This window comes from Ochotona curzoniae, unplaced genomic scaffold (genome assembly GCF_017591425.1).
Source record: "Ochotona curzoniae isolate NIBS_2020 unplaced genomic scaffold, NIBS_Ocur_1.0 scaffold_3890, whole genome shotgun sequence".
In the NCBI taxonomy this organism is placed as follows: Eukaryota; Metazoa; Chordata; class Mammalia; order Lagomorpha; family Ochotonidae; genus Ochotona; species Ochotona curzoniae.
In genome coordinates, this window is record NW_024467115.1 from 36,007,958 (window position 1) to 36,030,529 (window position 22,572).

At 52.8% G+C, this 22,572-nt stretch overlaps 1 protein-coding gene across 2 annotated transcripts in view; it reads left to right on the forward strand.

The window, feature by feature from the left end:
- The first annotated feature begins 12,248 nt into the window (after window positions 1-12,248).
- TMEM181 (transmembrane protein 181) overlaps window positions 12,249-22,572 on the forward strand; it is a 57,678-nt gene continuing 47,354 nt past the window's right edge. For both annotated transcript variants that reach the window (XM_040965204.1, XM_040965205.1), the window contains exon 1: window positions 12,249-12,379. In XM_040965204.1, the coding sequence (XP_040821138.1) occupies window positions 12,249-12,379 (131 nt within the window). The remainder of the gene's footprint in view (window positions 12,380-22,572) is intronic.

Genomic DNA, 22,572 nt, shown 5'->3' on the forward strand with positions numbered 1-22,572 from the left:
ATGGGGACTGAATGTATAGTAGGCAGAATTAGCCTGGACTGAAATACCCGTTAGTTTGTGTAGAAGGCAGGACTTGAGGCAGAACTGACCTAGCAATTACAACTAACAGTGTGCGCCTAGGCGAATTTGGGTGATAGCTGTCCCAGACCATGTATTGGCAAGCACACACAAGAATCAGGTCTGGGATCACCTCAGATGAAGTTTCTTTGGGAATTCCCCCAACTGAACTGTTGGACTCAGAACTCCAACCATGGAGAGAATTGCAGGTTCCATGGTCTTACCTGGAATGCATGTATCAGAGCTGGGCCTTTTCAGTGACTTAGAGCAATGGACAGCATATCCGGATGCACATGGAGGATATGTTAGTACACTGGAGCCTGCAGAGGACACCTGGTCCCTTAACAGAGGCCAGAGGACAGAACAAATTGATCAACTACCCGAGCCAAGAGTTGGCAGTAAATACCTGGGCAAACGGAGACTAAGGTGGACTATGTCAGCCAATGGATTCTGGAGAGATTTCATCATGATTGGAGTGGCAAGATTGGTAGCAGTACAGAGCTATTGAATTATCAAAACCACTTGAGCAGGACCCTCAGAGCATGCCACACATCGGGGACCAGGGATGGGTGGGAGTCTGAGTGTGGTTTCTTCTCTCCTCTTAGCTCTCCCCTCATCCCAGATACAAGAAGGAAAAAAGAGAATGTGAAAACAATGGTCTCACCCACTGTCCTGGCCTTTTACCCTTCATGCTCTAACAAATATGTAAAAGTTATCAAAAATAAACTTTATACAATTACAAATAATAATAATAAAGCAAGCAGGGATGAGTGCACCTATAGTAAGGAAATGTTACTGGAGCCTGGTGTTTTTTGGCTTCATTGTTTTATTTTATTTTACTTTTTTATTATCATTATAATTTTATGATACAGTTCCATAGGCCCTGGGATTTCCCTTCACCCCTGCACAAGTTCCCTCCCCCATACACAGTCATATGTCCATCATTGTAGGCATGGACAATGGTAGAGTTTAACAGTTTTATTGGGAGTCCATCTTTGCCTGAAAGTAGAGATGCATCTGCACTCTATCCTCACATCTGGATATGACAATCTCCATTACACAGTTACCATACATCCCCTTAAACGAAAAGCCACAACACAAAATCAACAACAGGAAGAAAAAGAAATAACATGCTACTGAATGATTAATGTGTCGCTGAAGAAATGAAAAGGAAAATCAAGAATCTTCTTGAGGAAAGTGGTGCTGCTGTATGATCCTAATCCTCAGTACGTGTTAGAGACTGAAGACCAATCATTGCATGGTGTAGAGTGTGTGTGTATTCCAGAAAAATGGTAAGGGCAACACCAGCAACCCAGCCCACAGTGACGGTGCATTTGCCACACACTGCCAGAGGATACTCCACGCTGGGGCTGGCAGTCAGGCCCTTGGGGGAAGGTGACAGTGTTCAGGACACATCCCCAGACTTGGCACCTGAGCAAGTTAAGGAAACTACATGAGCAAGTGGGTCACCGTCCCATTCCCTAGGGTCTTCTGCCCTGAAGCCGGCCCTCTGGCAGAAACAGGCAAGAGGCTAAACTTGAGTGGGAGACAGGCCCAAGAGGAGGCCCTTGTGAAAGGCCTGCTCAGCCACAGTCTGAAGCTCAAGTTTGGACAGCACTGCATCAGTGCAAAAGAGGGCTCTGTGTTGTTGAGGGGCTGGTTCGGATCTGCCACCAGCTTCAGGGAATCTTACTTAGCTCAGCCTCGCATGCCTTATTTTGCTCAACTGAAAAACGGGAGAGCTGAACAACATCAGTATTCTGCAGAGTGCGTCGCCCGCTTCCCCAGTAGTCGTTGCATTGGTTAGACAGCTTCCTGGATAGTTCTGCAGAAACTTCCATGTGTAAGTGTGTTGTGCTCAGTGGATTACCAAAGGGAAAGGCCCCTGGCACAGATCCCAAAACTACTGCAAAGGAGCGTCTGGCTCTCCTCTCTCCAGAGTCCATCTCTGCCTCAGGATGGCATGACTGCCCCAAAGCCAGCACCCAGCACCACAGTCCACGGCCCGCCTGTGCCAGGAGTGCACCACAGCCCTGAGCTAGTCTCCCAAGCAGAGAGGAACAAGGTCCCGCCCTGCTCCCTGGTACAGGTGGAGGCTTGTGGGGAGTGCGGGCGTGTTTCTTGCTGTTTAGGCAAGTGAAAGAAAGCCAGGTGTGACTGCACTGGTGCCCACAGACTGCCACGGCTGTCCTGGTGTCACTCCTGATGCACTCCCCACTGTGTTCGCTCTGTCAGCATTTCTCAGCCTGAAGTCATGTGCTTAAGGTCGAACGAGGAGCCAGAGCATGACCTTGCCCTCTGGACAGCACTTGTACCTCTGTTCTCAAGCTAGGGCCGCGCAGGCACAGGTAATCTGATTTGTGTTGATGTGCTGCTGTTCAGGGCTGGCACACTTAGTCTCACTCTTCATAGTGAAATTCTGGAAAATTGGGAGTGCGCTTATTTGAACTGGATATCTGAATGGACAGTGGCAGGATCCTACGTACAAAAACAGAACTCTGGCACACTGTCAGAGCAGTAACCTCCGAGTAAGGCAGACATTCTCTCCCTCAGTCTGCCGGCAGGTAACCTGCCAGTCACACTCCAGGGCATGCCGTCTCTACCAGCAATCCACGCAGCCATAGAGATGGCCCCGGATGATTAGATGTAAGAGAACTGACAACTTCTCCCAGCACTCGTCCCCCACCTCCGTCTCTGGTGCAGCCACAGAAAGCCAGATGGGCACTCAGGCAGTACCCAGAAACACCTGGCTTCTAGCAGCCGCCTCCAGCTTTCTGGAGCAGCTGGCTCCAAGCAGGGCACACCTGGACCTGTCTCCCGGTCTCCCCTGCAGTTTTCCTCTTCCAGTCTGCCCCTCAGTCCACTGGAGAGGTTGGATGGCTGGAGAGGTTGGATGGCTGGATGGATGGCTGCAGCGAGTCTCATTGGCTCACTTTTTTCTTTCCGTTTTGCAGCCTCAGCCCCCTAGGCTGCCCTCCTGGAGCCAGCATGGCCAACACTGGGTTTCCCCCAGGAGAGTTTCCCCGGGGGTTGGAAAACCTGGGGCAGCTCAGTGGTGGACCATGCCCCGTCCATGTGAGCAGGTCCCCAGTGGGCAGCAGCTGCTGTCCTGCCGGGCTCAGCCTCCTGCAGGGACATTATCTGCTACCCAGCTTTCCAGTGTCAGCTCTTTACTTCTGGCAGCTCAAATGAGAAAGTGGGCTTCTGCAAGAGCTTGGAAGAAACGCTTCTATGTGTAAGTCTCCAAACCAGCTCATTGGGGTGGCAAGGAGCTGGATCAGAAGTGGAGCCTGTGGGACTTGAACCGACACTCACATGGGATACCAGCATCGTAGGTGGAGGTTTAGCTTGCTAGGCCACAGCACCAGCCCCTTACTCAGCATTCTTAACAGTTGATGAGGAAGCCATTACTGTTATCCAAGTCTTGTTTTCATTGGAAACGCAGGTTTACAGAGAGGAGAGAGACTACATTCTAGATGTCCACTCCAATGCCTGGGCAGGGCCTCAGGTTACAGGACTGCGTGGCTCACCCCAGGTGGTTCGGCTTGCCACAGTCCAGTGGAAGCAGCCACCTAGAGCCTGCAGCTGGGTGGGCGGCAGAAGCCTTGATGGCGTGAGTCAGCCTGCTCTGGTTGGGTCAGGAGAACTCTCTGCATGCATTAGAATTCCACACTAAATCAGGTGGATTGTAAAAAGGGCTGGGGCTTGCCTGTGTCAGGCAGCTCAGGCTTGAAGGGATTCACAATTGTTGGCACCAAAATACACTTTTCATCCCACTTTTCTACAAATGTTGAAATCCCCTTTTATACATGTCATAAAGAATAGTAGTCAGGAGACAGAACCATGTGGCCTACGCACAGATCTCAACACGGGGTCCTGGCTCCCCACTGCTGCCTTGCTGCGGTGCTCAGAGCCCACGTCACCATCGTCCCCAGTGTCAGCACAGCATTCTCCGCTCCCCAAGCCAGAGCACCGAGTCTCCAGCTTGGCTCTCTTCCCACCCCCTCTTCCATGCCTATAAATCCCACCTCGTCACTCTGCATTCCACTGTGGTGCCTTGAATGCTGCTTCTACCCTTGGCATCACTTGCTTCCTGAGTCGCTCACCTCCACAGGAGGCGAACACAGTCTCCCTCCCATGGGCCGTTTCAGTGGAGGATGGAGTGAGTTCTGCAGACCAGACACATATGGGTAGAAGGGCCTTTCCTGTTTCTTGCAAGACTGAGTGTATTTTGATCAGCTCCTCAAGCCCTACAAGCTACAACTGTGTCAAGACTGCAGCATGGAGCCCCCTCGTGGTAGCCTAGTGACTAAATCCTCACCTTGCATGTACTGGGATCCCAAATGGGCACCAGGTGCGTATCCTGGCTGCTCCACTTCCCATCCAGCTCCTTGCTTGTGGCCTGGAAGAGCAGTCAAGGACAGCCCAGGGCCTTGGGACCCTACAGCTGTATGGAAGACCCAAAGGAAGCTCCAGACTTCAGATCAGATCAGCTCCAGACATTGTGCCCACTTGGGGAGTAAACCAGCAGATAGAGGATCTTTCTCTCTGTCTCTCCTCTCTGTATATCCACCTTTCCAATGAAAATAAGACTATGCTAACAGTAAAGGTTTCCTCATCAACTGTTAAGAATAGTAAGGGGCTGGTGCTGGTATCCCATGTGAGTGTTGGTTCAAGTCCCAGCTGCTCCATTTTCAATCCAGCTCCCTGCTAATGTGCCTAGGAAAGTAGCAGGAGTTGGCCCAAGTGCTTAGGCCTGTCACCCACATGGGAGAACTGGAAGAAGCTCCTAGCTATGCCTGGGCCAACCTGGCCTTTGTAGCCTTTGAAAGGAGTCAGTTAACAGATGGACTCTGTAACTCTCCCTTTGGAATAAATCTTTTAGAAAATACAAAAACAATGCTAACAAGCATGTTTAGCACATAGTACATTTGCAGTAAAATTACTCTTCTTATTGTTATTAATAAATACATCCTGGGAGTAGTTTAGTTTAGAGCCAAAAGAATGTGTCTTCTGAAGAAAGTGTTTGGTCACTTGGGATTCAGCAGTAAGGCAGTCACTGCGGTTCTACTTCCCAGATGGAATGATTTTCTTCTCTTTTTTAAGATTTATTTTTATTTATTGGAAAAGCAGATTTACAGAGATTAGGAGAGACAGAGAGAAAGATCTTTTGTCTGCTGATTCACTCCCCAAAGGCCACAACGGCTGGAGCTGAGCTGATCTGAAACTAGGAGCCTGGAGATTCTTCCAGGTCTCCCATGCAGGTGCAGAGTTCCAGGTCTTTGGGCCATCCTCCTCTGCTTTGCCAGGACATGAACCGGCACCCCTTGGGATCCTGGTCATTGCAAAGTGAGGACTGTAGTCACGGGAATATATTTCATCTGTTGATTCTCTATAAATTCCCTTAATTTGTCAGAAGTAATAATGGCTTTTCAATCCAGTCAAAAATTAAGCAACAAAGGAAAATGGAGGAGGAGTCAGTATAGAATATGCATTATTCTGAAGTCTTTCACGATTTCATGTTCAAACAAAATCCAAGGGCTTAACTTTCAGCTATATCGCCATTAGTTCATTCTCCAAATGGCTGGACTGGCCTGAGCTACTCCTGGGACCTTAAGCCAGGACTCACACATGGTTAGGAGGATCTCTGGCACTCCAGCCATCACCATTGGCTTCCAGCTTCTGGTTAAGCAGGAAACTGAAGTCAGGAGGAGGAGCTGTGGATCAAACCCAGGTCCTCCAGTGTAGGCTGTGTGCCTTGCTAACTGCACGCCCTGTTAGTTCTTCTCTAATGCTGCCTAAAACTTTAAAAGTGGCATTGGAAATCTGAGACTCCAAAGGAATTCACAGAAAAGTGACCTAGCCAAAAAAATTAAAAAATACTTGCACCAAAACCATCCTTCTCCAAAGACTGGTTTATTTTCATTTGAAGGGCACAGTTACAGAGAGAGAAGGGTAGACAGAGCAGCTTCTGTCTGCTGCTTCACTCACCAAATGGCTCCAACGGCTGGGGCTGGGCCGGTCCCAAGCCAGAAGCTTCTTCTAAGTCTCACACTTGGGTGCTGGAACCTGAGCACTTTGGTCATCCTCCACTGCTTTCCAAGGGATCCTAGCAGGGAGCTGGATGGGAAATGGAACAGTGGGGACTCGAACCAGTGCCCACAGGGGATGCTGAGCTGCAGAGGAAGCCTAGTCTACAAAACTGCCTTTTAGTCCCATAAACCTTTTCAAGCCCTCCTGGATTTTTACACACTGTGCATTCTGTTCATGTTCATGTAGATGAGCCATGGGTTTCACTGACACAATCGTATAGAGTAACTGGCTTTGTGTGTTTCCAAACCTCATGGACATAATCCCGATTCCTTAGTTCTTGAGGCAGATGGGGGGCACTTTTCATTGATTTTAATCTTGACCAACATCAGATGAAATCTTTGTTGTGGCCCAAGCAATCTTCTGTGCTATAAAGGCAAAGGTGAATAAGCCTGGCTTCCTGCCTTTTGGGGGTCCCCTAGCCTGGCAGAGAGGGGCGGACTCTGGAGGTCTGTCATCCTGACAGGATGCCTTTCACTGGCCTTAACCAGGTCAGAAAAGGGGGTGCTGGTTGGCACGGGTATCCACGATCCCAAGGAGTACTTGTCCATCTGGGACAGTGGCACCCACTTTTCTTCCTTCCCAAGCCTGAGGCTAGAGTCTGTGTGAGCTGGGAGGAAAGCTTGTGATCCCATACCCTACCTTGTATGCTTCCGTGTTTCTGCAACTTCCCGCATGGGTTGGAACTCCCCACTGGGATTCACTGTAATTGCACAAGGTGACATCTTCCCAAAGATTGTAGAGAAAGGAAAAGTTTGGGTGTGGCTGCTTGTCCCTGTTTAGGACACATAGCATGCCTGCCTCCCCACCAAGGCACACGCTGAGGTGCCACTTTGATGGCTCGGCTGATTGAGTCTCTGCCGCTCACGGGCAAGATCCTCGGGGGTTTCCTGACCAGCAAGCCCCCAAAACCACAGAGGTGATGATGTTCAGCAGCACAAACCACCAGAGGCAGTCTGATCCAGCGTGTCTGTTTATTATCAATAAGAAAGGAGAAGGCAGAAGGGTGTATCGCAACAGTCCTCCCACCCAGCCATGACACTGTAATTGGCCAGAAGGCACATCTCTCTCTCTGGACTCTCTAGTCATGCCACAACATGGGTGACAGGTATGCCTCAGGTCATGTTCCCATGTGTGGCTTGCAGGTAGGCTGTGGATCTCACTTCTCAGAATTGTTTATCAAGGAAGTCCCAGCACAGCTCGTCCAAGGACAGAGAAGAGAGACTGGAGTGCAGCCCACCGCTCTCACCTCTATGACCAGTGAACAGGCCAGGTTGAAGTCTTGGTTAGCCAAAACCATTGTTAGGAGGTTCCCCCTGGGACACTGTGTGCCGTGTGCCTGTGACCTCCCACATAGGCCAAGCAGGAAGGAATCCAGGGGTGGTCTTCCACACAAGACTTCGACTGAATCCCACACTCCTGGTCGGCCCCAGCCAGTGAGGGCAGAACCAACTAGTAGATGGGTTCACTCTGTCTCCCTTTCTCTCTTTGCTTCTCAAATGAATGAATGGAGATTTTGAGGAGTTTTTCCCCTGGCATGAGGTCGTGGAGACACTAGGATGTTGTGCTGCACTGGTTCATGAAACATGATACTCGAGACCAAGTCCTTACCCACACTCTGCCCTAAGCTGCAGGTGAGGTCTGTTGCTGTGGCTCATTTTCTTATTTGTTTTTAGATTTATTTTATTTATTTGAAAGGTAGAATTATACAGAGGGAAAGACAGAGCAGGAGATCTTCAGTTCACTGGTTCACTCCCTCAGTGGCTGCCAGTAACTAGGGCTGGACCACACCAAAGCTGGGAGCTGCCATTGGATCTTCCATGTGGGTACAGGAGCTCAAGAACTTGGGTCATTCTCTGCTGCTTTCCCAACACATTAGCAGGGAGCTGGATCAGAAGTGGAGCAGCTAGGATTTGAACCTGGGGTGTCGGTATTAGAGGCAGCAGCTTTACTCGCATCCTAAGTGAGAGGCAGAATCAGCACCATGTCAAGGGTCAGGCTGGCGACATCTGTATAAACTACAAGGCGACTGAGCAGAGTGAGATGATGGATTGGTCGAGTGCTGCACAGCAATGAAAACCCCACAAACCAAGACACACAACCTCACATAGGATTCTGTGAACAAGGCCCGCGGCTTTTCTATAAAGGAACATTGTCACTTTGGCAGGGCTTACACGGGTAGATAAGCACATTAAATATGAGTGATCCATGTGCTTTTGTGTGTTACATCTCCCCAGCACCTCCTGTCCCTCTGCCACCATTCCGCTCCTAGGACACCAGCTGCCACAGCTTCATCCTCCAGGGAGATGTGAGCGCCGCCCCCCGCAAACTGGACCACCTGCCTTCCCTACTGTACCAGAAGACTAATCCTAACCCTAACTGTACCAGACTCTGCTTGAAACATAAGCAAAAATACCATAATAGGTGGCTGGCGTGGGTGGGCATTCGTTCTCTCCCCTTGTTCTCTGTTGGTGCCACTCCCTGTGGCCCCTTCAGCCGAGGGCAAGGTTGGGGCTGGGATGCTTACTTAGAATGGTGGGCTGGCATGTCCAGTGGTTGGCCTGGCAGCTGCCTGCACCCACCTCAAGTCTTCACCCAGCCTCTTGTCCTCCAGCATCAGGGGAGAGCTCCTAAGGAAAATCCACCTTCCCCCCTTCCCCCCTTCCTCCCCTGCCCGCCCAGAGGCCAACTTTCAAGAGTCTGCAAGCACAAGGTGCACTGCTTCGGGAGCCTGGGCCCAGAGGATGCAGGCCGTGGCTCCCAACTCCTCCCATGTGACCAGTGAGTTCCAGAACCTGCCCAGGTTCAAGATCCCATCCACTGCTAGGCAGGATGGCAGTTATACAGCTAGCAGGGTGCCCTATGCACACCAGAGGGAAAATGCAACAGTGTTAGTATCAGGGTACCCCAAGAAACTAGTCCAGTTTTGTACAACAAAGGCATTGTCATTCTCCTACCCCCACACACATTCGGAGTTTCCAAGCTTTTTAGAGCTGAACTCATAAAAAGAAGCATCCACCCAAATCACTGGCTCTGTGAGGAGAACTCACATAGAAGGACATGGGCAGGGTTGGAGGTCTGCATCGTGGCCCAGTATGTCAAACCTCCGCCTGTCAGACCAGCATCGCCACTCCCCTTCTGATCCAGCTCTCTGTTAATGCACCTGAGAAGGCCACGGAGGATGGACCATGTGCTTGGGTCCCTGTACCTACGTGGGAGACCTGGAAGAAGCTCCTGGCTTTGGTCTGGCACAGCTCCAGGTGTTCAGCCATTTGAGCAACGAACCAGCAGCTGGAAGACCTTTCTCCATCAATCCTTCTTTCTCTGTAACTCTGCATTTCAAATAAAAAGGACGAACTTAAAAAAAAATCAAACTGGAAGATCCCAAATAGCAAAACAGTCTGGAGCAAAAATGAACAAAGCAGTCCTGATGGAGTAGCCTATGGGCTGAAGTCCTCATCTTGCATGAGCCTAGATCCCATATGGGTGATGGTCCTGGCTGTTCCATCCCTTCCAGCTCCCTATTTGTGGCCTGGGAAAGCAGGAGAGGACAGCCAAAACCTTGGGACTCTGCACCCACATGGGAGACCTAGAAGAAGCTCCTGGCTCCTGATGGTTTTGGATTGGTTCAGTTCTGGCAGGCCACTTGCGGCGTGAACCAGTGGATGGAAGATCTTTCTGTCTGTTCTTCTCTCTGTAAATCTGCCTTTTCAATAAAAATAAATAAATATTTAAAAAATGAACAAAGCAATAGGCATTATACTACTTGACTTTAAATATATGGCAAAGCTATAATGAGTAAAACTACACATTCCTAGCATATAGAGCCTTGGACCAAGGGAACAGAGACCCTTGAAGTAAATCCACACTTGTATAGCTGACTGATCTTTGGCAAAGGGGCTCACAGCATTCACTGGAGAAAGGACAGTGTTTGTGGTAAATGGTGCTGAGGAAATTGAATTTCTATGTGAGCAGGAATGAAATGACCCCTGACTTTCACCATGGATGAAAATCAACCCAAAATGGATTAAGGATTTAAAATATTAAGATCTGAAACTTCAAACTGACTAGAAGAAAACACAGGGCAACCGTATCAGGACATTGGCACCAGCAAGAACACTCTAGAACAGGCCCCCGAAGCACAGGAAATAAATACAAATGGACCATTGGGATGAATGCACTAACTGGAGTTTCTGCATTGCAAAGAAAACCATCCACGAGAGGACAGAGCGTGGCCAGAAATATTTGCAAGCCACCTCTCTGCAGGAGGTTAATAGCCAGGAAACAGAAGCAATTCAAACAACTCAGTAGCCAAAAATATTTTTTTTGCAGTTGAAAAAAATGGGATCTAATCAAGCCCTTGGATATAGGTTGCTGGCATCCCATGCCATGGCTGAACCAGCTGCACCATAGCACCTGCCCCTGCATGTAATATTTGACTTGGCATTTTTAGTTGTTTGGCAAAGCGATAACCAAGTAGACCAGGAGCCCCACGATGCTGGAGCTGGCGACTTGGAGGGCCTCTGGAGGCTACTGTACTTCAACAGGAGAAAATAGACCTGGGTTGAAGAAGCCTGCCAATGTTCTTGCTGAAGTTGGTTAGTGTTCGCCTAATAATAAGCTGTCTGCAGACACTTGTAAGAGATTGGAAATGCAGCACACGCTGGACTCACAGTCTCATTACAGAAAACAGAAGTGCAGGGGGAGCCGTTCCCAGCATGCTCTTTCTGCGCCGTAGTCGACACGGTATCACAATTGCTCTCCATTTCATGTCATCTTGAGATGGTTAAAAACAAGCACTCATTGTGAGCTGACGCAAAACCTGACTGTGTGCAGTGTGGGATAACGAGATGTTTCCGGAAGATTCGCAAGGTCTGACAGAAAAGGCTGCCTAGCAGACAGAGTTGCTCCTAAGTGTCAGGGCAAACCCTCCACTGTGGCTCAGTGGGCAATGCCGCTGTTGGAGATACAGGCACCTCACATAGGAGCACAGTTTTGAGTCTTAGCTGCTCTTCCCGTCCATCTGTCTGTCAGTGCACCTGCTGCCACATGGGAGGCCAGGACAGAGTTCCAAGCTCCAAGTTTTACTCTGGCCCAGATGTTACTATTCTGGGAATTTGGGCAGTGAACCAGCAGATGGAAGGGCTGTGTGTGTATTCTCTGCCACTCTGCTTTTCAAATCAATGAATATCTTTTGTAAAAGGCAAAGGGAGGGAAAAAAATAAATGTGATGATAAAAGAAGCAAGGGATGGGGAGGAGGGGAGGGCAAAGTCAGAGCATGGGATAAGTGGCAGGAAACGTGGGAATTCTGGGAACAACCTAAGTGGGCCGTGTAGACCCCAGAATTCAGGTTCAGCCTCCGTGGTGCATGGAGACCTGTCCTGGACCCAGGTGGAAATGCACCAACAGCATGCGGTAACAAAGGGGCGCACAGCACCCTCAGGAGGGGTGATCTCCGTCAAAACGTGTTCGTCCTTATGCCTCTGTTCTGCGCATGGCGTCAGCAGAAGTTCGTAGGCCGAGGCGTGGCTGCTGGCGGTGAATGGACGGGAAAATAGGCCTCTTGCCGGGCGCCCTCCATAATCCTGGTGGGCGAGCAGAGCGTACAGATTGCGGGAGCCCAGGAGCTCTGTCCGCGGTGCTGAACGCAGCCGCTGCTCCAGCCAGACCTGCCCTCCGCCCTCACCTCCAACTTCCTCGGAGCTGCGCCCCCAGCTTTCTGCCCCACCCCACTCCACCCCCGCGCTTCTGTCTCCCCCATCCCCGGGTGAGCCAGCAGCTGGCGCAGCATCCTTCGTTTTCAGTGCCCTGGGTGGGCAGCGGGGACCGGGATCCCTAGTTCCAAACGCCGGGCTCTCAGTTCCCCGGGCGCGTTCGCGGCGGAACCCAGAGCGCGCCCGGCGCCCTGTTCCTGCGCGCCCCTTCCCCAGCTCCCGCACCTGCTCCTGTTCCTCTTCCTTCTCCTCTTCCTCCTCCTCCCCGTCCCTCGCGTCCGCCCAGCGGGCCGGCAGTCGGGTCCCCCGGGCCCGGGAGCGAGCGAAGTGGCACAAAGGGCGGCGCGGCGCGACAGGCGGAGGTGAGGCGTGGGCGCGAAGCCAGCATGGACGCCGAGTACCCGGCCCTGGAACCCCCGCTCTGCAGTGAGTTCAAGCGCCTGTGCAAGCGGCTGCAGGAGGCGCTCCGCGAGCTCAGGGAAGACCTCGCGCCCTTCCGAGATGACCGCTACTACCGGTAGGCGCCGCGCGACCCACGGGCCGCGTGGGCTCCCGGCCTGGCGACAGTTCCTGCAAGCCCCGGCGCGCCGGGGGAGGGGCGGGATGGGGTAGCGGCGCGCGCTCCAGGGCTCTGGGGTAGACCCTGGGGAGAAAGACCCCTGCATCCCTAGAACCCGGAGCCCAGATTCCGACTCCCAAGAAGGAGATCCGCGGGTTGTGGTGCCCACCCGCTCCTCCCTCCGAGTGGGCCTCTGCCCGCTCTGCCTGGCTGAACGGCAGGCGGGGAGCCCGGAAAGTCTTGCCTTGGCCTGGACTCCCGGAACCTCGGCCACGCCATTTGCGGGAGATCTCCAGGGCCGGGCTTTGCCCGGGGTCCCCGGACTCTGCGTCGCCGCGGTGAATGCCCCCCGGGGAGCTGAGGCCTGGAGCTGGGCGGAGCTCGTTTCTGTCTGCTGCTGCTGCTGCAGAAAGCCGAGAGCTGGGCGGTGGCAGATCTGTGCCGGCTCACCTACTCCTTCATCCGGCTCACAGGGGAGACTGGGTGCCGGGCCTTGGCAATGTTAGGGGGTGAAGTCGGGATCCTCGGGGCTGCCTTTCTGGAAGGTTGGAATGGTTTGGAAACACCTCCCTCTCAGCATCAAACCTTTCCCCAGCTGGCTGGCTTCCCAGGAAGCTAACCATGGTCATGAATGCTGAGAGCAAACGCTGGGGCATATGATGTAGCTTCTCAAAAAGATTTATGTATTTTATTATTTGAAAGGCAAATTTACGGGGGGGGGGGAGGAGACAAGCAGAGACAGGTACAGAGAGAGAGAGAGAGAAGCAGAGACAGGTAGAGAGAGAATATGTTCTTCCTGTTGGTTCACTCCCCAGATAGCTGCAGCTCCATCGGAGTCTCACAAATGGGTTCCCAGGGGCCCAAGCACCCAAGGCCATCCTCCACTGCTTTCCCAGGCATTAGAGGGACCTGGACGGGAAGTGGAGCAGACGGGATTCAAGCAGGCACCCATATGGGATGTGGACACTGCAGGCAGACGCTTAATTTACTGTGCCACAGCAGCGGCCCCTTGATGTAGCTTTTGAATGAGTTCATTTAAGCCCCACCCCCACTCTGGACAGGCCTGACCACGTGGTAAAGAACCAGAAGTGGCATGAAACGATTCTGCCCCTCCTTCCCTGCCAGGGTCCCCGCACTTTTTGTTTTTGCTCTTGTTTGCTGAAGTCTCTGGCAGAGGAGCGTGTGACTCCTAGAAGGGCCAGGGGTGGGTTTGGGGAACAAGGCCTCCCCACTCGCTGGGGATCTGCAGGTGTGCGTCCTGTAGTCCTTGCCCCCACCTACTCTGCTGAGGGGTCATTGTGCACCTGTCTCAGCCCTTGTCCTAGGCGTTGGGGACACAGCAGTGAGCAGGACAGACAGGGGACCTGCTTTCTCCTGGTTGCGGACAGTAAGCAAATGGACGTGGGACAAGGGCACGTGACATTAGAGTGGCTGGGTGCGGTGTCTCAGTGATTATATTTGAGAACTGAGGAATGGCGTGTTTATAGACCAGGAGGTGGAGGGGAAAGTTGGGAAAGACAAAGGGGTGCTGGCTATCCCCCGGCCATAAACGCGGCAAGTTGAGAGTCCGGTCAGAGGCCCGGCAGCTCCAGTGTGTCCTGGTCCGAGAAGCCAGGTGGGTGGAGTCTTGAAGGCTGGCTGAAGGAGGAGTGTGGATTGCAGTGCACACACAGTGTGTCTCCCCGGCGGGTCTTGAGCCTGGGATGGGATGAGGCTGCTGTAGCAGAGCAAGCAGCTACATTTGTGCTACTTCGCTGTCTGGATTCGTCCTGAAGACCCAGGGATTGTGGAAGGGAAGAGTTGGTTGGTGATAGATTCTACCTGCCCATGGTGAGAGCCAGCTGAGTGCCACATGCTCCACTATGTTCTGGGCAGACAGAGCAGCTGGGCTGACCTGCACTGTGTGTTTCTTAAAGATTTTTTTTTCTTTCTTATTTGAAAGACAGAGTTACAGAAGGAGAAGGAGAGACAGATCTTCCAGCTGCTGGTTCACTCCCCAAATGGCTACAACAGCCAGAACTGGGCTAGTCTGAAGCTAAGAACTAGAAACATTTTCCTGGCCTCCCACATGGTTGCAGGGGCCCAAGGACTTCAGCCATCCTCTGCTGCTTTCCCAGGTGTGTTAGCAGGGAGCTGGATGGGAAGTGGAGCAGTTGGGACTTGAACTGGTGGCCATAAGGGATGCTGGTGTAGCAGGCAGCAACTGTACCCCCGTGCCACAGTGACGTCTCCTATTGCATTTTACAGTCAGGGCCTGTTTCGGATCTCTGCAGTCTCCGCATGCACCGTGGAGTGTCAGTTTCAATGGATTGAACCTTCACGCAAGGAGGTGCTCTTGGGATTCTTTTTTTTTTTTTCCCCCAGTGGAAAGGCAGATTTACAGAGAAAAATAGACAGAAAAGTTTCTGTCTGCTGATTCACTCCCAGATCGGCTGAGCCGATCTGAAGCCAGGAGCTTCTTCTGGGTCTCCCCTGCAGGTGCAGGCTCCCAAAGCTTTGGACTGTCCTTGATTGCTTTCCCAGGCCACAAGCAGGAAGCTGGAAGGAAAGTGGAGCAGCTGGGACATGAACTGATGCCCGTATGAGATGCCAGCACTTGGAGGTGGAGGATTAGCCAGGGCCTCTAATCTTAGGATTCTTAGTCAGCTGACTGTTAACTCCAACTCCTGTGTCCGCTGGCTGGAAGGCCCACAGGCTGTGGTGGTTGTGTTCATTTCCTCAGCAGTGATTCATACTGAAACTCCCCCTCCCAACCCCCCAGACGCTGCCCCCGCCCTGCCCTCCAACCCTTTCTTCCCCACAGGGTCAGGGGCCCTGCTTCTCACAGTGGACACTTATCACAGGGAGAGAAGGTAGCCAGGCCCCTCCACTAGTTGACGCAGCCATTGACTTGGGAGCCCGTGTCTTGTGGCACCCCTGAAAGCTATGGCTCTGGGAGCATAGAACTCATGGTCGCTTCCACGGAGTAAGAACTGCTGGTTCACCCTGTCTGCCGGGACAGCACGTTGGAAAGCAGTCCTGGGGGTGCTGGCACCCTGGGCTCCTTTCTCCACTCCACCCTTTGCTAACCCCCCTGCCTCCGTGCTGGGGCGTCACTCATTTCCATAGTTACCAATGTCCACGTCCACCGAGGTCCGCAGCTCAAGGAAGGGCCTCTCAGGGATCTTGCTAAAGATGCTCTCGGCCTTAAAAACACGAACACCGAAGCAGACGGTCTGAATGGTGGGGTGGCACTTTGGCTCACCCAGCAGCTCCGTGAGGTCCCCTGGCACTTCCTGTTTGCTAGCAATCAGCCACAACTGGGTGCTGATGCTCTGTGGGGGCGGCTGCTTAGCTTCTGTCCCACCTGCACTCTCTCCACATGGAAAAGAATAACCTGGAATCTCCCCTCCGCCCTTGCTGACAGTAATTAACAGCAAGAAAAACAAATGTGTTAACGGGAGTGGGGAGCCCTCACACTGGCAGGTGGCAGGTGGCAGGTGGCTGATGGGGTGCTCTGGCCCGGTGCCTCTTCGTGGGCCTTCACCCTGCAGAAAGGCACATGCCTATCAAGTCGGGCACTGCCATGCTCACAGCTGCATGGGTTATAATGTTCCTACTGGCCTGCCTTCTGTGTAAAAGCAATGGTAGAAAGTGTTGCATTTGATTTGCTCTGTGCTGAACTATTAAATAGCACTCCAGTGAATAATTTTTTAAAGAAATTATTTTGGTTTTATTAGAAAGAGAAAAAGAGAAACAGAAAGATCTTCCATCCTCCAAGTGATTGCAATAGCCAGAACTGAGCCGATTCAAAGCCAGGAGCCAGGAGCTTCTTCTGGGTCTGTCACGCAAGTGTAGGGTCCTAAGGCATGGGGCCATCCGTTACTGCTTTCCTAGGCTACTAGCAGGGAGGTGGATGGGAACTGAAACAGCCAGGACACAAACTGGCGTCCACATGGGATCCCAGGGCTTGCAGGATGAGGATTAGCCAGTTGAACCTCCACGCCAGCCCCTCTAGTAAATACTTTGCACAGTGATGCACAAGATGGTTTTCACACTTGCGACAACATGCCAAAGAAGCCAGCCCGCCTGTGCCACTGGATTGCACATTAAGTGTACGAAGCAGGCACTGTTAGCAGTCAGGATGTGGCTGTCCCTTAAGGGGACAGGGACTGGATGGTGGCTTTGTTGGTCCTAGCAGCATGCTTGGTTGGGTGCTGGCTATGTTGGCTGTGAGCATTCCCCAGCTGCAGTGTGCTGGAGACTTTAATTGAAACCCACCCCTGGGTCTCATGGACAGGCTCACCCCACTCCCCCATTCCTGCCAGCCCATCCCATGGGCACTACTTGCTTTATCTTCTGGCATGTCCAGGCACACAGCTCCGTGCCTGGGGAGAGCTGAATGCCATGTCCTGAATGCCATGATCCACTAATCTATTGTTATCACATCGGGAATTCCCTCACAGTGGTGCACCTGTGGGGCCTGGGTGGCGGCTTGCAGCAAGCCTTGTGCCTGGGAGCTGCAGGCTGAGGATTGCCTATGGCCACCTCCCCCTCCCCGAAGCGAGGAGCCAGGTGCTTCTGCCATGTCTCCCACATGCATGCAGGGATCCAAACAGTTGAGCCATCTTATACTGCTTTCCCAGGTGCATTAGCAGAGAGCTGGATGGCAAGTGGAGCAGCTGGGACTTGAAAACCAGCACCTACATGGGATGCTGGCACTGCAGATGGAAGTTTAACCCACTATGTCATGTCATCGGCCCCTTGTTCTCTGTTTTTTGGCCCAGCCTTGGCCTCCGCCCCGCCCTTCTAACAGTTGCCACAGCCAGCGGGGGCCTTAGGCTGTAGTTTGTGCCCCAGGTTCTTTCTAAAGAACGGCAATTACAGTGCCTGCCTCCTACCAGTCATCATCACAGTGTCCTGAACACTCTGAAGATTCAAGGGCAGAAAATAACCTTGGGTAAGACCCTGTTGTGTCCTGCTGGGACCACTAGAGGAAGAAAAAGACCCGGAAGAAGCCCCTGGCTCCTGACTTCACACCGGCTCAGCTCTGGCCATTGTGGAGTGAACCAGCAGATGGAAGTCCTTTCTCTCTGTCTCTCCTTCTCTCTTTTCCAATAAAAAGTAAATCTTAAAAAAAAATGCACTGCCCAGGCTCCCCAAAGATGCCCATTCCGCTGCCCTCCTAGGTCCCCTCATGCCCCTGCAATCTGCACAGTCCCCGTTCAGGACACAGCCAGGCCCTTTGAGACGCAGGTACAGCCCTGTTCCTGCCCCGGCTCCTCCCTACATGGATATATCTGAGTTGTACGTGTTAGACAAGTCTTAGGAAATTAGGAGAGAAAAAAAATGTTTTCTGTTTTTTTAAAGATTAAAAAAAGTTGTTTGAAAGGCAGAGTAACAGAGAGAGGGAGAGACAGAAGAAGAGAGAGGAGAGATATTCTCCATCCGTTAGTTCACTCCACAAATGGATGCATCAGCTAGGCCTGGGCCAGGAAGCCAGGAAGCTCGAACTCTCTGGGTCTCGCACACAGCTAACAGGGGCTTGAGCAGTTGGCCCGTCTTCTGCTGCTTTCCCAGGTGTGTTAACAAGGAGCTATATGGCAAATGAAGCAGCTGGGACTCACAGTGGTGTGCCTATGAGATGCCAGGGTTTCAGGCAGTACCAGTGCTACACCACTGGCACCCACATAAGGTTACTGGATGCAGTTTCTTTCGGCCAAAAGGAGCCCACAGCTAAATCACAAAATCAGATGGCGAAGATGCAGCCGGCCCAAGGAAGCAGCCCCAGGCCTCCTGCTGCTCACTGGCCACACATGTACTCACGCCTGTCTGGGGGCTTCTCAGAGCACAGCTGCCCACAGGTGGACTGGGTTCAGGGGCAGCCTGGACACGGCTTTGTGGAGTCTCCCCAGGTGGTTCTAACTGCAGCAGGTGCTGAGCTGCACGGTCCCACACTGATGGGCCCCTCTGCCCTTTTGTCGCTCTGCCCCAAGGCCCTGCAGGGCCTCTGACCACCATCAGCATCCCACGCCAGGCTGCCCCTCCAGCGGGAGGGAATCACCAGCAGGCAGATATTGACACCACAGCACAGGTCTCCAGTTCCTGGCAGCCACCAGACCCGTGGCCCTGTAACTGACCTGTCCCCCCCGAGCTTCAGGGAAGCCCTGAAACCCTGCGGTTTCCCCCCAGCCACTCAGTTCTCTGCTGGGCTGTCCCGGTGAAGGTCCATGTGGCTCTGGTGTCTGCCCTTTGATGGGCAGTAGGTGCACTGGCTCCACCTCTGGCTGCTCAGTGGTTCCTTGCAGGCCAGTGACATCATCTGGATGTGGAAGACAGGTGACAGGACAGGACTGCCAGGTTCCGAGCGCAGTGGTTTCTGGGTTTCTCTCCAGTGCCATCCTGTGGGACTGAGCTGATGGTCGAAAGCTGCACCCTGGAGAAGGCTCGTCTCCGGACTTCCTGCCTTGTTCCTTCTCGCTCCTTCCTGGATCCGGGGGGTGGGGTTTTGCTTCTAAATGAAGGTGATTAGTGTTTCCCAGTTTATTTCCTAGGAGGCTCCCAGTACAGCTAGCTAGCATGGACATGCTGGTGTCAGGGTCTGTTTCCAAGAGAAAGAAGTGAAGGAGTACTTTAGATGGTCAAATATTTTGGAAAAGCATAGGCCAGAAGTGGGAGGCCAACTGTGCTGGTTGGCCCGGGACTGAGGTGAGAACCCCTCCAGATGTGAGGTTCTCGGGCTCATATGTGGACACACTCTGGCAAACCAGGACCCCCTGGCCAGCCAGGCAGATGGTGGGAGCACTTCTGCTTCCACACCCGCCAGGGACGCCCATCCTGGCCTGCCCCTTCTTGCCTTGGCTTCCGGGGAAGGCCTCCCCGGCTCTAGCAGAACACGGGCCAGTCTGTTGCAGGTCAGCCAGACAATCCCGATGAGCCACTTGTTCAGTGTGCTTATATTGGCTGTCTTTCTGTACCAGGCTGGGTGCCAGGAAAGAGGAGGACATACAAGCTGGCACTATGAAATCACTGGAGACAATGGGAGCACGGCTTTGTCCAGAGGTTAAGAGTGAAACCAAACGTGGGCTTCCCTCCCAGCCGTGGGGATTAATGCTTCCAAACTCTGGGGTGCCAGGGACAAGAGGCATGGCACAGGTCGGGCTGTCAGGGATGTTGGAGACAGACTTGAGACTTGCATGGAAGTAGCCTGGAGTGTGAGTGAGAGCCACGCAGGTAGGAGTCGAGGGAGAACAGGAGATGCGGCACAGTCTACTCTCCTGGTTGCCAATGCCAGAAAACAACTGGTGCCAAGGTGAAAGAAGCATTTGTTTTAATGTTTGCCAAGGAGATGACATGAGATGTGTGTGTACTTCTTAGCGCGGTATAACCTTGAGAGTGACCTTGACTGAGTTCTATGCATGACCACCTTTCCTCTGGAGATGGCAGAAAGAGAGGGAAGCCAATGCTGAGCTTTCTTGGGGACTTCAGGACAGTGGTCCCCACCCACTCCACACTCCTCGCTTGATCTGGTCCTTCCCCCTGCTGGGCTACCCTGACTCTTTGTACTGAAGGAAGGCAGTTCTGATGACTGGCAGCCTTGTGGCTGCTCCTGTGGTGACATGGAGAGATCAGGCTGCCCAGTGAAAGCCTGTGTGCCGTGACAACCAGCCAGTTACGGGGAGGAGCCACAATGGTGAGCACCCTGTGGCTAGCCCCCAGCTCACCGGCCAGCCCAGCGCAGGCACAGCCCTGCAAGTGATGACATCATTGTGAGTGCCACGAAGTTTTGGGGTGCTTTTCTGGGGGTAGCTATAGGAAACTTGGACAGCTGTTACCTTTTAGGGTGCTTGTTAAGCTGGTTAAATGGGAACAAGTACTAGGACAAGAGAGGAATGCAGCAGCCTGCAGTGTCCGATGGTGCTGAGGACGGCTTGTGTTTGGGCATTGCCCAGCCGGATGAGATCCACAAAGACTCTGAACCAAGCGAGCTAGGCCCTGGCTCCTCTGAGCCGCTTTGGGTGGAAAGACACCTGTGAGAAGCAGGCTTCTGGGTCGGCTGCCTCGAGTGGGCCAGTGTGAGTGAGCCTCGCTTCAGTGATGGCCGGCAGTGGGCAAGCTCCAGACCAGCCCCGGCACTGCCAACCCAAGACAGGACAGTTCCACTGAAGATGGTGTCTGGGTGCTGTCTGCACCTTGGGTCCAGCTGTGTCTCCCCACTCCCCTGGTGTCAACAAGGCAGGGCTGAAGCCGAGTTCCGGGAATGAAGACAAGACCCTGTAGTCCTGGCATTGCCATCTTCTCTGCTGCCTGCCAGGAGTATGTTAGTCAGTTTCCCTGTTAAAGAAATCTGCCATGGGGGAGCATTCTCCCAAAATCCATCCCTGGAAGGCTTAACCCCTGGTGTGCACTGAGGAAATCAGTTAAATGAAATTATGGGTAGGTCCCTAATCCTAATCTGATAGGGTTAGTGCCCTGATAGGGTGAAGCTGAGAAAGAGAGCGAGCAGGCTCCTGTGCACATGCCAGCTGAGAAGAGGCCATATCAGCTGGCAGAGAGAAGGTGGCCGTGTGCAAGCTGTGAAGAGGGCCCTTCCTATGGGCCCTCTGGCCAGAACCTTGACTTTGGACTTTGAGCCTCTGGAGCTGTGAGAAATAAACTCTGTTTTAGGCACCTAGTCGATGGTGGTGCCTGACCAACCAAGGTAGCAGGTCGGGGAGAAACAGGAAGCTCTGCTTCTGCTACTATTCCTGTTCAATTCAATGCCAGAGGACGAGTAGCTGTTATTGATGAGTCATTGTTATTGATGACCGTGATTGGCATGTCAGGATGACAAGAGCATAACAGCGTGTCTATAAACTGCTAGGGAATGCTAAGTTGTTGAAGCAGGAAGAGGGTCCGGATGCTTTGGAGCACACGGTTGCCTTCCTAGGAACCCCGGGCTTGTCATGTTGTCACCGTCCACTGGTAAAAATAGCAAGTTGGAGGCAGCAAAGTCAACCGGTGGACTTGACTTCCATCCAAGACTACAAGGAAATTACATTCTAATTTGGCCCCTTAGAAAGCGAGTTGAACATTTGGGTATATGCCAGAGGTTTTCTAAGAATTGGAGTCAGACCAGCCTGGTGGCTGCCTTAGTGCTTTCTGGAATAAGGCTGACATGGATATCAGACACCCCAGTTAAGTAGTGTCCCTGGAGACACTGTGGTCATCAGATGTCTGAAATTCAGAAGGCGTTTCACAAATACTATGACTTTAGGCATGCTTGGGAAGTCTGCATTGTAATTCCCATCAATTCCGGGAAGCAGCTCCTGGGACACTCCCTGAATGCCTTGAGAGCCTTGCTGAAGCCAGGAGCCAGGCACTGTGTTGGGGTCTCTCATGTGGGCCTGAGGACCCCAGCTTTGGAATTACCGCCTGCTGCTTCCCAGGGTCTCTAAGAGTGTGAAGCTGGATCAGGAGTACCCTCTATCCACGTGCCCCAGCTGGTGTTGCAGCCACTGTGCCAAAAGCTGGCCCTGGAGCTGAGTTGCTAGACAGGAGCCAAGTGACTGCGCTTGGAGAGGCCCTAGTTCGTTCACACCCAGCTTCTGCCGGTTACCCCGACTTATGGGGTGTGTTGGCCAGGGTATAGGGCTGTGGGCCGGCTTGTCCCAGGCTCTCAGCAGTTTGGCCCGGTGGGCTTGGGGTTCCACTAAATGTTTCCAGGCCAGGCTCAGCAGGTGGGGGACAGCTATTTGGAGGGGGTGGTATGCAGCCCCAGGAAGACAGCCCAGAGCACCTGGGGTGTGATCACCCCTCCCTGGGGCTGCCTTTGGAGAGCCAGGACAGGCACCTCGGGGACTCCCGTGTCAGGTGCATGTGCACTGTGAAGTGCAGGCTGCAGGCAGAGACCTGTTAGAGCTGGCAAATGTGCCTGCTTGTTCTGCCCTCTGCTTAAAGCTCTTTCTTGAAGTTAGTTTGCAGCCTTTGAGGATCAGGAGATACTGTGTGAATGTTACCTTTGAAGCCACTCTGGGTCGTGTCCTTCTGTGTGGGCAGACAACCCCAGCTCGCGGCCCCACCTGTCCTGTCCCAGGTGTCACTGTGGCAATCTCTGCCAGCCAACACGGGGTTCATGTGCCCGCTCTGCCTGCGGGTTTGCTGCTGGCTGGCACTGTCTTTTTCACACCTTG